This window comes from Lipomyces tetrasporus, assembly GCF_029532465.1.
Source record: "Lipomyces tetrasporus strain NRRL Y-64009 chromosome Unknown POJ06scaffold_16, whole genome shotgun sequence".
NCBI lineage: Eukaryota > Fungi > Ascomycota > Lipomycetes > Lipomycetales > Lipomycetaceae > Lipomyces > Lipomyces tetrasporus.
Genome location: NW_026611611.1, coordinates 1 through 14443, shown reverse-complemented (window position 1 = coordinate 14443; position 14443 = coordinate 1). Strand labels below are relative to the sequence as shown.

The following is a 14443-nucleotide window of genomic DNA, read 5'->3' as shown; positions in this document are numbered from 1 at the left end:
CATGTCTAATCTAGAAAAGGTAATAGCTGCGACGGCATGGGCGCAACGTATTCGCTGTACCTCCATCTTCAACATAGACATGTACGTTCATCTAATCCAACTGGGAAGCACTCGCTCTCTGCTCCTCACCTCATATTCGTCGACGCTCGCTTGCCGACATTATACTGTCGTGCCAGTGAAGCTGATTTCGCAAGTTCTTTGGCTGCAAATTGTGATATGCGTTTGCCGCCATCTTTCAGCTTCTGGATTCTTTCAGACGCTTAGCCCTCCCTGGCATCATCTGCTCTCGAAGGCGCTCCATCATTGCCAGCACGGGGGCCTCCAACATCCAGCTGTTCAAGGACTCAGCAATGTTCGAGGTCCTATGACCAAAACGCAGGCCAGGGAAGTAGCTATTCGCCCAATGCTCTGGGTGGTTCCTCATCAGCCATTCACCTCCTTCGGCACTACACTTTCACCATCTACATTTGAGCCGTCCGTTGGTACACTACATTCAAGTCTCGCTTATGAATTTACACTTACTTTACACAGACAAAAAATATGTAGTTATGTAGTTGATTGGATCTCTGATTAGGAATATCCCTTGGTATTTGGAGGTCAAATGAGTGCCATCGAATGCGATCAATGGACGACAGTGTCGAAAATCCTACAATTGACGAAAAATAGCTGACATACATGCTGTAGAACTGCCCTTCGATGACTCGCAAGACTGCGTGGCTACCAGTATTGGAATTCTGAATTAATCTGATATATGCTGGAAGCTTGGCAAAGCTGTCGTCGTCTGACCCATTGATCCTTTCCATTGCCATTGCTTTGGCTCTTGCTACCACGAGATAGTCGACTTTCACTTATGATCAAGAACATCTTTCTGCAGGTGGGTAGGCTCTTTTCTGTTCTACTTCTTCCACATACACATCAGCAATCCAACGTTTATTGGCGTGTCGGTTTTTCTGAACGGCGGGATTGCAACTGTGTGTACGATTGGTGTCGACAACTCTAAAGATGGTGCTATCCTTAATGTGGCAGGCATGCAAACCAAGGACAAGCAACAACTTCGCACTTCAGCCAGATACGCGAAGTATCGGACTTGACGGTAACGTTTTGATATCATAAAAGATTCAATTTCAGGAAAGAGATCTCCGACTTTAGGTAGCATTGGCAATGGATTTCGGTGTAAATGTCACAATAAGTATTCGGAGTTGTCGTCAGACTGTATATTGTGCAAGACACTCAATACCACTGGGTAAGGGTTTTCGTGCATTTCAAATCTTTTCGCAGGCATTTTCGACATTTTATATATTATTATTATTATTGTAACCGGCGGGTTTCCTACGGCCCTTAAATATTACAGGACCGGTTACCCTGAGCACAAAAGCACAAAAATAGGACAACGAAGATAGACCAATAAAAAGACACGTGAAACCTTAACTTTCAACAACTATAAGACGAGAGACAGTATCGCCCGTGTGATGAGTGCTAGTTAGTTGGCCGTTGACCATACTGCCGCGAGGAGGACTTGATCCATCTTCTACAATTCCACCACCAGCTTCGTCGCACTAACACCGGCCTTAGACTTCTTCAGCGCGTCTTGGATGTGCTCCAAACCCTTGCCGATGACGGTAGGCGGCGGGAGGCACTGGAGCTTTCCGGCCTGCAACGCGGGCGTAACGTAGTCCTTCCAGACGGGCGTCGTGACATCGTTGATGGCGAAGATCATACCCGCCTTCACGTTCACGGGCACGTCGGCGGGAGGAGGATGCACGCAGGCGAGGTGGCCTCCGCCCAGCTTGGCGAGGATGGCGAGGTCGTGGGCGTACGTCTCGGGAGTGGCGATGGCGTCAAAGATGCCGACGAATTCGTTTTGTCCAGATTTGCCGACCGCTTCAATGACCTTGTCAGCGACCAAAGGGTCCTTGTGGTCGAAGACTTGGGCCGCCCCGCAGCGCTTGCTAAAGTCAAAGTTGTGCGCGCCGGCGATAGAGATAACGTCGATTCCGGCGGCCGTGGCCAGCTGAGTCGTCATGGAGCCGACGGAAGACGAGCCGCCGTACACGACGAGCGTCTTGCCCGAGGACGGCACTGGGTGCTGTAGCGAGGGGTACGGCAGGCCGAAGGCCGGTGTAGAGACGCCGGGCATGGCCACGCCAGGCACCTTGAGGGAAAGTGCGCAAACCGCCGCCTCCAAGGCAAATGGCACCACGACACCGTCGGTGAAGGAGATAGCATCAGGGAGGATGGCCGCTTTGTCGGCGGGGATGACCGTGTACAGAGCAAAAGCGCCATCCTGGGGGCGGCCGCTGACCAGGTTGATGGCATGCCTACAATGGGAGGGAAGCCAACATCAGTCTGGGGTTCTTTGCCAAAGAGAACACATCAACCAACTTACCCGATGACGCGATCTCCTGTCTTAAAGCGCTGCGCGTCCGGTCCCACTTCATACACCTCCCCGGCCACGTCACAGCCTAAGATGGCGGGCCACTGCTGGACGAAGACGCCGGAGTCCTGCATATGGCAGTCGAGCGGATTGATGGCGATGGCAGCATTCTTCACGACGAGCTCGCCGGGACCGGCCGTGGGCAATGGTGCGTCGTCCACCTGCAGGGGGGTGTCGGCTTCGATGAGCCACGCGGCTTGATTCGTCGGTGCAGGCATTCTTTTCTTTTCTTCTTTCCTGCTTTCTTCTTGTTTGTGTGGGTGGATAAAGAAGGGCGGGTCGGCGAGATGGAGTGGTAAGTCTGACGGATGGATGGTTTTGGGGATTGACAAGGGTAAAGACAAGAAGAAAGCCGCTGGCTGGCTGATGTGAATAATGGAAGGCAGGATGGTGTGCGCTGAGAAACTGCATTAGTTAAATATGTCTACGCATCTCTGATCCGAGTGAAGAAGAAGAAGCGCAATCACAGGCTGAAACCAGCGACATGATTTCAAAGCAGCAACATGATTTCAAAGCAGGGACATGATTTCAGAGGGAATTTCAAAGCAGACAGGAGATGTGAACAAAGTAATACGCATGCCGGAATCATTCAGAGCGCTAATTGGCCGACGGGAGGGAGTCTTTGATCGATTCGGGACTGATGTACTGGAGCGCAAGTATAAGCAACCCAGAACCTCATATGGCGTTCCCATGCGGAACCACATATACTGTTCCTACCTTAAATCTGTTTTCCCCTTACCTTGGGGACGCTAGCAAGATTTAGCGGCGCGGCATGATTTTCATCCAAAGCGCGAAATTGGCGGTTTTTAAAGTTTTAGCAGAATTACCCTAACCACTGACACGAAACCTTCAGTATTGACAAGTTTTCATTGAAACCAGGCATGGCCATGCAAACTCCTGCTTTGCTTGTTATATGTGAATTGGCGCAGGCTGACAAGCGGGAAGTGCGAAACCCTGAACGTTATTGCATGGCGGCTGACAAGCACGAGTTCCGGCGATGGGTATTATAACTGCGTTTAAGGGCTTAACCGGTGTGAAATCAAAGAACATAACTCAGTTATTACAGTCTCTTCAAAAGTCTTGTCCTCCTACCCAAAAAAAAAAAAAAAAAAACACCACCTCTTACTCTGTCACGCTAAAAAGTCACTCCCGAAGCCAGGTCAGTGCCTGGCTTCTGTCTGAGAATTTTGCAACATATTATAAATATCGGATAGACAGTCTATCACGCAACATGCCGTCGCGTTTTTCTGATGCCTTCCGTCAAGCCGTTCTTTTCATGGCTGAGGGCGGTGCTAGTCTCCTTCAGATTGCTAAGGAACTAGGCTGCTGCGCCAAGACTGTCAAGGGAATTAAGGACAACTTTAAATTGTGGCAATCACATCAGGCTCCGTCAGAGAGACCTCTTGGAAGACCGCCGAAGATAAGCGATGCAAGGCTAGCCGTAAAATCCATCACAATCTCGCGACCTATTAGCTGACTAGGACAGGACCTCTTGGAGCATTTTATTACGGCACCCGTCGGCCGATCTGGAGGGAATGAGGTCATTCCTATACGACCAATTTGGCGTCATTGCTAGTGCTTCTAACATAAGCAGAACGTTAAAGAACAGCCAGTGGACGAAGAAGAAAGTATTTGACCGTTTAATATCGTATGTTCAGACCATTGGCCTCCTCACATTACTCATTATAGATTCGCAAGAACGCGGCTGAGCGTAGCCAGGTTCTAAGGGACGACTGGCTTCACCGCCGAACAGCTCATGTTTGTGGATGAGTCTGCCGCTAATGAAAAGACTGGGGACCGGAAGTATGGCTGGGCGGGCACCTGTCGGCGTCACTCCAGATGAGAGTGTGCCCGTATTTAGGAGTGAAAGATATTCTGTTCTGCCATGCTACACTGTAGACGGGTACATAGCGTGCAAGATACTGAAGGGGAGCTTTAACCAGGAGTCGTTCACGGCATTTATTCGAGACGAAGTTCTGCCGCTGTCATCGCGATATCCAGGTCCTCGATCCGTCCTGGTGATGGATAATGCATCCATACATAAATCTCAGGCATTAGGAATTATTCTAACGTTTAAATGCATTTGTATTCTAATTGACATTCTAGGATCTCTGTCGACTATGCGCGGAACTGGAGTACCTACCACCCTATTCTCCTGACTATAACCCCATAGAAGAGTCATTTGCCGAATTGAAGGCGGGGATGAGGAAGAACAAGGACTTTGCTGAGGCGTTCGAAAATTTTGAAGGGTTTCTTTGGCATGGAATTGAGATGATGGCCAATAATTTTAGATCATGCAAGATACATTTTGAAGCCACTAATAACTAAGTTGACTGCGATACCATTATTTGCTCACGTTTATTAATGCTTATTATGTCATTGCAAAGATAGAAGAAACTGCAAGAATTAATAGAAGTTGAAGCCAGATAATCTTGAACGGAAGGTAGACTCAGATCGGGAAATACCGCATAGTCGGTTATAACATCAATTAAATAATCCCCAATTTCTTGCGATATTTCATAAACTTACGTACGTTGCTCACTAATCGTTGCGCTATACCAGCCTCAATGTCGAGCGACTGCCATCCGGTCTCGGAGATGCTTTTTAGACCCTCTAAATCGTATCCCTTTCTCATTAGTACACTACCTGCCAGTCTAATCTCCAGAGAATCCACCTTTGACATCTGGGCGTACCACTCAATATACTCATCAAAAATATCTAAGGGATCTGAGTCTGTAGAGGTTGATTGCGACGTCATTAGATTGGAAGCATCAGTTGCAACTGTAGCTGATGATATTGACGTAGGAGATGCGTTCTGAGCAGACACAGGGATTGGACTGTAATTTGGTGGAAGAAACGAGTAGTAGTAGCTTGCTGGGGGAGGTGTGTAGGGCAAATTCTGATGCCAATATTGAGGAGAAAGTTGAGGATATGGAGCTGGCGAAGACGGATGTGTCAATGAATGATCGGCATAACCAGGATTACTTGTACCTTTAGCCGGCAGCGGATCTATCGACGACGGCAGTGAGTAAATCGTGGCATGTCCAATCTTAATGGATTCGTTCCAATCGTTTAGATGTTTGGCTGATATCGGAAAATGACGCTGGCCACGAACGAAGCAAGTATTGCCACTATTTGGATAGGTCTTGACACAGCACCTATGGGTCTCTAGAATTTGCCGCTTGTAGCTTAGTTCCGTAGAATCAGCTCTTCTTGATGTCGGCGCTTATTCGCAGCCTCGAGAAGCACCGATGTCGCGGTCTATATGAAGTTAGAAATACGTGCTTGCAACTGAGTCCTTTATACAAACTTTTCTCCTCTTTTTAATAAACTGTGATTGCGCATCCTCCACGCCATCGCTATCTTCTAGATACTTTGCAGATGTGTCTTTGGTGTACCTGAGCGAAAGATGGACCCTAATACCACCACTCCGTTTTTCTGAATGCCATATCTCAATGATTTTCTCAAATTCATTGTATTCTCAGCTATCTGCGATCATGCACTCGACCAAGTTGGTTGCCTTAGTCCCGCGTCCAGAACATCGAAGAACCGCGGTTTTATTTGCGAGTTGCATCCTCGGACTCTGCGGAATTTCGGCCTCCATCTCTCGAACAAATGCGTCGAAGTTGAAGTCCAAAGTCGTATACAAAGCATACTTCTTGATAACAACTTCATCCCGAAACACTTGATAGTTCGGCAAATATTTAAATTCATCAGCCTTTGAAATATCTTCTGCTCCATTAGAAGAAGGCCGACTTTCACTTTCAAGGCGAGATGCCAGCGGTCCCTGGCTTCCGCACACCTCAGTGTCTTGTACAATTAATGACCGGTCAGCAGTAGGCTTTTTCTTAGAGCTAGATATCGCCTTCTTGCCTTTTCTCTTTTTGGAAGGAGCCATGGTGACTGTTAGCGATGTAGGTAGTGCAGTTGTATATTGAGACCGTAATATATATACATCAAAGCTTGCGTGACAGGTGTAACTTTCCTTCTTAAGTTCCCCTAACCTTTGTATGCCTTTTCCTTCCAACAGTAAAAGCTACCGTAAATACGATAGAATATGAAGTAGACATATAGTGTTTGGGATGTTTTGTGTTGATGAGGGATGGAAAATGTGATTTTTATCGTGCGAGTTGAAGCGGGTTGGGGATTTTTTTTTTCCTGGAGGGGACAAGACTTACGCAAGAGACTGTATCCGTACGCCTGACAAGACCATCCCAATCCGGACTGATTCTACTAGTTAACCATCTTCTAAAATTTATATCTAGGGCTGTTGGCGGATGGCGGATATGGATGTCGAATAAATATCCGCCAGGTCCCAATTGGGATAAGGGGATAATTTCCTAATTAGGAAAGATCGATGTGGAGTATTTAATGTCAGGTCCAAGGTTCACAGTATTGTAGCTGAGAAGTGTATATTCCGGGAACGCTTAGAGTCCGCGAGCATATATATATTATATCGCAATGTCCGAATGAGTTAGCTAATGGATTTCGAGATTGGTATTCGAGATTTGAAAAAACTGGAATAATTCTTCAGAATTTAGGAACCAGGTAAGACTAGTAATATTGACTAAGCGTGCCTCAATACAGAATGAATAAGATAAAGTAGACGTAATTGTAAAACTTAAGTTATATTAAATATTAATTATCTAAACACGTGACTGATGTGGGCGAGCCAATGGGCGTTTGCGAAGGCGGATCCGAGCCGCTCTCGGGTGTATCCCGCGACACGCACTACTCAGTCTTTGTTTCTGCATCAACTTCAACTGAATTCGCGGTCTACTTTTTAATATTATATATATATAAAGGAGAACGGGAGAGAACGAGAGAGAGAGCGAGCGAAATGAGTGGTCTAGGCGGACTGAACAAAACCTCTGGTGGCATTGTCATCGCCGCCGTGCAATCCCAGCTCTTCCATGTCACAACCCCATTAGATCTCTCCAAAGCGACCGAACATATCTGCTCTCTCGTTCGCCAAGCAAAGCGCGCATACCCCTTGACAGATCTCATTCTCTTCCCCGAGTACTGCATCCACGGCCTCTCAATGGCCATGTCTGCATCCATAATGTGTACTTTGTCCGGCCCCGAAGTTGCTGCCTTCAAGAAGGTGTGCAAAGAAGAGAAAGTCTGGGGCGTCTTTAGCATCATGGAAGTTAACTCCATTTCTCCTGACGCAAATCCGTGGAATACTGGAATCACAATTAGTGCCGATGGGGAAATCGCAAATTATTATCGGAAAATGCATCCATGGATTCCAGTTGAGCCCTGGTACCCTGGCAACCAAGGAGTTTCTGTTTTCGAGGGCCCAGGAGGTGTGAAGATGAGTCTTATTATTTGCCACGATGGAATGTTTCCCGAAATGGCAAGGGAGGCGGCTTATAAAGGTGCGGAGGTCCTGCTTAGGACTGCGGGATACACGAGTCCGATTAGACAGAGCTGGGAACTGACCAATCGGTCGAATGCGCTCACAAATCTTATGTTTACGGCCAGTGTTGCCCTTGCGGGGAGTGATGGCACATTTAGGAGTATGGGTGAAGCGATGTTTGTAGGACCTGAGGGAGATATTCTTGAGAGGGGTGATGGTACGCCTGATAACATCATTGCGTGTGAATTGAGAGTTGAGGAGGTTAGGAGAAAAAGGAGGGAATGGGGTGTGGAGAATAACTTGTTCCAGTTTGGTCATCGAGGATATGTTGCTGTTAAAGGGGGGGCTGGGGATTGCCCTTATAAATATATGAGGGACTTGATGCACGGGAAGTATAAACAAGCGGAAGATGAAGAAGTAGTAGTGCGGGATGGGACATCGTGCGATTTTGAGAAGGCAACAGCAGAATATGTTGATGAAACCGGATCGTCAGGTCCTTTTTGAGACAGATGAATATTTGACACTTGATCAATGGAGCACATCAAGGAATACAAATGTCTAACGTGGGATTTGGTTTATATCTAAAGCGCACTTCAAAATCAAGAACATTGCCTGCAATAAGTCGTCTACCATAGTCTGACTAGAGTAGTAAGCAGTGGTTCAGGGGCCTGAACTGGGATCGACAGGAGTCGACAGCCCATCATCATGAGCCGCACTGCGTCCGAATTACCCTAACCTGGGCCAGAGTGCCATGGGTGCCATGGGTGCCCCTGGACGAACCTAGGCCCTAACCCATTGGAAGGCGGCACTTAGTTATGAAGATGAGTCGTCCATTAAGTCGGACCACGTACCCAAGGTTGTGCCCCTGAACTACCTGTAACACGTGTAAAAATTCCGGTTTCAAGTAACCGTGGACGATCATCTCGACTCTGCAATCGTGTGACTTAATCGTATCGGCCAGAAGTGGGGGCCGCCGATATCGGTAAATCGCAACAGCCCTAGACAATATCGACACCTTCCGGTAGGTGAGGACGACCTATTTACTAATTCATCGACCACTTTTCCTATCTGCGCCCCACCCCCTAGGAGCCAACCCAGCCTGAGCTGCTGTTCTTTTTGACCTTGCCTGAATCGCAATCTTTCAAGCTTTTGCGCCTCCTAAAACACATTAACCTTGTCGTTGCGCCCTACGTCAAAGATGGTCAATCATGGAGTTTCCCGAGCGTGCAAGGCAAAGGCGAGACGTAAAAAGGTAAGTGGTTAATGGGTATCCGACAGTGATCATGGATGCTAATGCCTTCATTGAGTGCGACGAGACTCGTCCGGTAAGTCCTGGCATATGTTAGCTTCCACCAGTTTGCGGGTTCGATGAATGCTCTTGCGAGTCGCCACCTGGAAGGCCTTTTGAGACAGTATGGTTCGAGAATTGCCTCGTCCGAGCATCAAACAGGCTGGGTGCAAGACATATACCTTATCGCCTTATTAATTCAAGTCCTATGGAGAAGCTAATGGATTGTACGTCCGTAGTCATGCCGCAGGTGCTTGAAAGCGAAGCGAACGTGCCCTGGCTACCAAGTCGATGCGGATCTTCTCTTCGGCATTATCGTGACTCTACCAGCACCCGCTCATCCCATCAATCATCTTCAAGACCCTTTGATCCAACAGGACGGTGGCTTCTGGTAAGCTTACCCGACGGCACTGACGACGCCCAACTTGAGGATCATGCTGTGACAGCTTTCTTAAACGACTACTGTCTTGTACCTGAAAATCACCTTCTCTCCCGTGGCTATCTCGAAGGCCTTGAAACTTTGCTAGCCCAAGCTGGGCCATCTTCAGACTTAGCCCAAGCCACAAGGGTTGTGGCTCTTGCAAGCATTGGTACGAAGTTAAGCAGATCGGCACTGGTGCATAAAGCTAGAGTAATGTATTCCGAGATGTTACACTCCCTTCAAGTGATGATCTCCAATGCGGCAATGCCAAGTACGGCTGAATCATTGATGACCGCGGTGCTCCTGGGGATGTATGAGGTACGCATTGAACAAGCCCTGAGATATTCAGGTCATGATTTCAAAAGGCTAATGCTTACGCAGATCATCACAGCAACAGAGACTCATCCTTCTAATCATGGTTCTCATTGTGCCGGAGTATATGCCATTCTATCCGTTAAGAACTCTCCATTTGACATGCTCAATCGTTTTCAAATATCGAGGCCGCTCATGCCTAAAGAACCTCAAAAGGTACGATTTTGAATTTCATCCTGAAGAGTTACAAAGGCTTACATAATCGTGGAATTCTACAGACGCTAGGTATTCTCTGTGCTCCGATGTCACATCCATCTTTTCAGACTCTGGACGCGTTCCTTGTTAAGTCCTGGCCGCTTTTAACGACAGCAGCGGCCCTTCTGTCAAACGCCTTAACGATCGTGGAGGACATTCAAAATGCTCTGAAGGAAGCAAGGCTGTTGAACGAGGAATGCTCAAGGTGGCCAGCCAGCCAACCCGAAGAGTGGAGACCGAGGACGATTGCGTTTATAAACCCCAGACAAGATAGTACCGCGCAGGGCTTGGGCTGGTTGTCCGGGCGGGTTGACGCTTATCTTGACAGTAAGTGGATAATCGCTCAAGGAACATACCCACTTACTAACAGAACAGTATATGTTGGGGCGGTCTGGAATACATATCGCAAGGTCCGCCTTATGATTCTCGACGTTATTATCCGCTGTTCACAGCGACTAGAGAAGAAAACGGGCTGCCACGATCTGAAAGTCGAGGCCTGCGAGCTTGCCAGTGACATGATGGCATCAATCCCGTTTCACCTCTCGGAGAATCTGGCGACTTTCGTGAAGCATGCTGAGAGCGACACCGCATTAGCATTAGTTCCGGGGAGATCAGTCGGCGGTCTGCTCCTTATGCATCCGTTGTTCGTAACTGCGAACTTATCCGTCGTATCGCCGCAGCGACAGGATCGAATGAGGGAGTGCCTGGCATGGATTGGTCCCAACATGGGTATTGGTCAAGCTACTCTACTTTCAAAGGTATAACCCCCAAAATTTAAACGCCATATTCAAGAAGCTAATGTGGCATACGCTTAAGACCTCAACAACTTATCCAAATGAATCTGTCGCGAATGGTTATACTCTTATGTGGGCAGGAATGCTATTTACTAATTCTTGAGAACTAATTACTCAATCTAAGTCCTCCATATGAAAACTATCAACTCCACTTGATCACTCAGGGTGTCTTTATTCTACTGTTAAAATTAGCCCTAACTTCTCTATTCCCAGCCATCCATTCCAGCATCCTCCGCCCCGTTAAAGGTACGGTATATCTTATCAAACATGGCAGTATATCGTTATTCAAAACAGCGGGGCTATGCTCATATTTGAACATGTTCTTCCTAAAGTCGTTCACATAAATAGGTATCCTGTCTTGAGCTGGTCAATTTTACTTGAGCTATCTTCTGGTCGCAAGAGACAGAAGTTGGGAAGTCACCTCGTTCTTGTCCAACCTATCACTCTAGCCTTGTCACAAGTCTATTTAGTCTGCATCATTCAAAATATCTAGATTAAAGCCAGCCTCTTCGTGTTTCGAGCAGCTATGGCTAACAGTGCTTAGTCAATGCGAATATGATAACGTTCCCCACTTCTCCCCTGTCCATACTCGTCCAGCGCCTTATTCACCTTCTTAGCATCCAAGCCGTCAATGACGTTATACTTCAATGGAATTATTTTGCCTGATTCCAACCATGTGGGAAAAATTTTCCAAAATAGCTGGCCAAACTCTGGAATGGCATGAGAAAATCCTTGCATGCGCTTAACGTCAATGCCCGCTTTCTTCTGTGCAAGCACAGCCTCGTCCACCTGCCCTGATACGAGAAACACAAGCGTCCCTTTCTTTGAATTCGACAGGAGGGACGCCCCAAGACTCAAATTGCCGAGTGCGATCGTATCATACACGTAGAGCAAGTCATCACCCACAATACGACGGACTTGCGCCTCGATATCGGAGTCCTGGCGGGCGATGACATGCGTAGCACCGAAGCTCTTCAGAAGCTCCGCACCTGAAGGGGATGCAATGGCAATGATGGTGCCAATGCCAGCCAGGCGCGCGAATTGAATGGCGAGCTTCCCGGTGTTGGTCCCGCCACCGACGATGACCACTTTCTGTGAGGCATAATCGAAGCCCTCGGACCCAGGCGTCCCAGGAAGGGGTAAACCGAACCCGGACACGGAGAACAGGCTCATTGCAGATGTGACGGCGTTGATGGGGTAGAGGGCAGCCTCGGCATCGGAGATGTTAGCTGGAACAACGGCGGCGTAGCGGCAGTCGATGATGGTGTATTCTTGGAGACCGCCACTCTTGGGAAGATGGAATAACATCTGAGAGAATATATGGGCGCCGATGGGAAATGTAGCGTTTGGGCCATTCTTCACCAGGGTGCCGACCAGGTCGCCGGCAATGACAGCGGGGAGTCGCGAGCCAATATTGAGGTGTCCTCTGTCGCGAAACTTCTGGTCGAGAGGCGCAACTGTGAGATCGTTAGGGATGGGTACTGAATGTACAAAGGTGAGAATATTGAACTAACGTCCAGCGGCCGTGATCTTGATGAGAACCTGGTTTTCTTTCAACTCAGAGGCGTCAGGAATGGGCAAGGTGATTTTGGTCAGAGGTGCGGCGACCTCAGTGAGAGCAAGAGCGATTTGGGCCGACATTTTGTTGAAAACGAGGGTACTAAATCTGGAGGCTGGTCGATTGAAAGAATATATTCTGAGTCTTGACAATCTGCTTGTGTTTAGAATCTTCATTGAAGTATCGTTCTATCGAGGCTGCTTCCACGACCTTTATATATTTTTCATCCTGCTACATTACTGGGAAGCGGAGACCGGAGATATCGGTGAATTGTAAATCAATTACAAAGATTCATTACTAAATATGAGAAATAGGCCGTTTGCAGTGTTGTAGGAATCTCGAAACTGAGCCTCGAGACTAGAAATTCCCAAGGATCAATGATTTCAGGCGCAACGCTAACCAAGAGAGTCTAGAGCCCGTACTAATCCGGCATAGATCCCTACTTTGTGGTTAGGCACTTTAGTTAGGGATGCGGCGTCAGGGGGCCCCCCTCGGTCGAATCACCCACCCCGTCGTTTAACTCCGCAGATATTCCTGTAAAGGGTGCCAGCGCAACGCTAGCCCAAAGCAGCAGGGGATTCCTGGCAACACCTGTTCTAGAAGCATCATAGGTAAATATATTGTTATGGGATCAGAGTTGCTCCAGGCACCGGCTAGCACGGCTTCGTGTTCTCGTGTGTACGTGAACGTTGTAAAGTCAGCATAAGAGTAATTCCAAGGCTGCTAGATCTCGGGCTCCACGAGAGCCGCAGAGTCGGCGGCTCTAATTGCGTCAGTGCTAACCCCGTAGGAGCATCCAGCTAGTAACGAGCTCCGGATCGATGTGAAGGTTCTCCCTGTGGCAAGTTGCCACTGGGAGCGGGATGGCATGACCTCGCTTAGCGGAGAATTGGAGGACACTTGACCACCTCCGCAGGAATCTGCGCATTTGGTGTCGGGAAGATGCTCGCACTGGGTACGGACGCGCCAGGGTAGTATGCCGGACGCCCACACTCGTGCTCAGTTCTCACACGTTCGTTCGCTTATTTGTACAATCGTTTTATGTACATACGTTCATGTGTACACGGCCAACGGCATGGAGCGGGAGAAGGTATAAGAGGACCTCTCCGCTCCCTCTGTCCGTCGGTTAATAATATTCTAAAACCCCACATCTTTGCTCACCCACAATCCCAGATTAGCGGTGCACCCTTACAGAACTCTCATCATGTCAGTGTCTGGCGTCGCATGGCTTTTCAGGCCGTTGCCGGTTGAGCTGATCCAACCCGTATTCCTCGTCCCCAGTCGTCATTCCGACCTGGCGTTCTCCGGCCGAATGCTTAATGTCAAACCCAGTAAATAAATAGATACACACGACAATATACTCCATTAATAGAACCATCACCACAAATGGCGCAATAGGTCCATCGAGGGGATTCCACGTCAATTCGGCAGAGTGATACACCGACAGAAAAGAGTAGGCAAGGCGCACGACGAACAATAGCATTGCTGCACTAGAACCTTTGAGGACCTATATAGCAATATATTAGTCTCTGTAGTCCAAATTGCAGAGGGTAGTGAAGGGGCCACTCACCCTGATGCTAGTGCGTGACAGTTTCGACAGACGAGTCCAGAAGAGAGCCTGAACAGCAAACAGCCAGCCAGCAAAGACCGCGACAAAAATATATCCTGCTTCGGCCAAGTGCAGGCCGGTGAGGACATCTGATGGGATATTGTCTCCCTCAAGTGATTCACCAGCGATAAGGAGGACAATGCCCACAAGAAAGAGTACTCGCGAAAAGGCTATTCCATAGTGAATAGCTCTATTGTCCGTGAAGTCGAGAAATGTTCTAGTTTATCCATCGTCAATAATAAATAACTTCATGAGAAAACAAGTCGATCACGGCTACACACATGATCCTGGTCAACCCAATCGTTGCCGCGATGATCGGGAATACGCCGACATTCAAAAGTATGATCGAAGCAACTGTCAGGCCGGTACCTGGGTAAAAGCCGTAAACACGACAACAATACCACCGGAAA

At 48.1% G+C, this 14443-nt stretch overlaps 7 protein-coding genes across 7 annotated transcripts; 2 read left to right on the top strand and 5 right to left on the bottom strand.

The window, feature by feature from the left end:
* Positions 1 to 444: 444 nt before the first annotated feature.
* On the bottom strand, positions 445 to 1279 carry POJ06DRAFT_264073 (uncharacterized protein). Its single transcript, XM_056188970.1, has one exon. The coding sequence runs from the start codon at positions 807 to 809 to the stop codon at positions 519 to 521; it is 291 nt and encodes a 96-aa protein (XP_056039900.1). The 5' UTR covers positions 810 to 1279; the 3' UTR covers positions 445 to 518.
* A 185-nt stretch (positions 1280 to 1464) lies between these two features.
* Positions 1465 to 2836, bottom strand: POJ06DRAFT_48187 (chaperonin 10-like protein). The gene is made up of 2 exons (XM_056191108.1): positions 2387 to 2836; positions 1465 to 2318 (listed from the first exon to the last, which is right to left on the bottom strand). The coding sequence occupies exons 1-2, from the start codon at positions 2650 to 2652 to the stop codon at positions 1529 to 1531; spliced, it is 1056 nt and encodes a 351-aa protein (XP_056039899.1). The 5' UTR covers positions 2653 to 2836; the 3' UTR covers positions 1465 to 1528.
* A 2086-nt stretch (positions 2837 to 4922) lies between these two features.
* Positions 4923 to 6357, bottom strand: POJ06DRAFT_279146 (uncharacterized protein; the record flags this gene model as incomplete). The annotated part of the gene is made up of 4 exons (XM_056189784.1): positions 6017 to 6357; positions 5745 to 5872; positions 5684 to 5695; positions 4923 to 5615 (listed from the first exon to the last, which is right to left on the bottom strand). Exons 1-4 carry the CDS (start codon positions 6330 to 6332, stop codon positions 4923 to 4925), a joined length of 1149 nt encoding a protein of 382 aa, XP_056039898.1. The 5' UTR covers positions 6333 to 6357.
* A 635-nt stretch (positions 6358 to 6992) lies between these two features.
* POJ06DRAFT_264069 (carbon-nitrogen hydrolase) lies at positions 6993 to 8412 on the top strand. Its single transcript, XM_056188969.1, has one exon. The coding sequence runs from the start codon at positions 7110 to 7112 to the stop codon at positions 8298 to 8300; it is 1191 nt and encodes a 396-aa protein (XP_056039897.1). The 5' UTR covers positions 6993 to 7109; the 3' UTR covers positions 8301 to 8412.
* A 913-nt stretch (positions 8413 to 9325) lies between these two features.
* Positions 9326 to 10969, top strand: POJ06DRAFT_203891 (uncharacterized protein; the record flags this gene model as incomplete). The annotated part of the gene is made up of 5 exons (XM_056185326.1): positions 9326 to 9823; positions 9887 to 10033; positions 10096 to 10399; positions 10448 to 10830; positions 10889 to 10969. The coding sequence occupies 5 exons, from the start codon at positions 9326 to 9328 to the stop codon at positions 10967 to 10969; spliced, it is 1413 nt and encodes a 470-aa protein (XP_056039896.1).
* A 437-nt stretch (positions 10970 to 11406) lies between these two features.
* POJ06DRAFT_203944 (uncharacterized protein) lies at positions 11407 to 12507 on the bottom strand (the record flags this gene model as incomplete). Its single annotated transcript, XM_056185330.1, has 2 exons — positions 11407 to 12323; positions 12381 to 12507. The coding sequence occupies 2 exons, from the start codon at positions 12505 to 12507 to the stop codon at positions 11407 to 11409; spliced, it is 1044 nt and encodes a 347-aa protein (XP_056039895.1).
* Positions 12508 to 13567: 1060 nt separating this feature from the next.
* POJ06DRAFT_287461 (uncharacterized protein) lies at positions 13568 to 14400 on the bottom strand (the record flags this gene model as incomplete). The annotated part of the gene is made up of 3 exons (XM_056190265.1): positions 13568 to 13931; positions 13995 to 14250; positions 14315 to 14400. Coding segments are annotated over 3 exons (642 nt in total), but the record flags the coding sequence as incomplete, so codon positions are not given.
* Between the last annotated feature and the right edge of the window lie 43 nt (positions 14401 to 14443).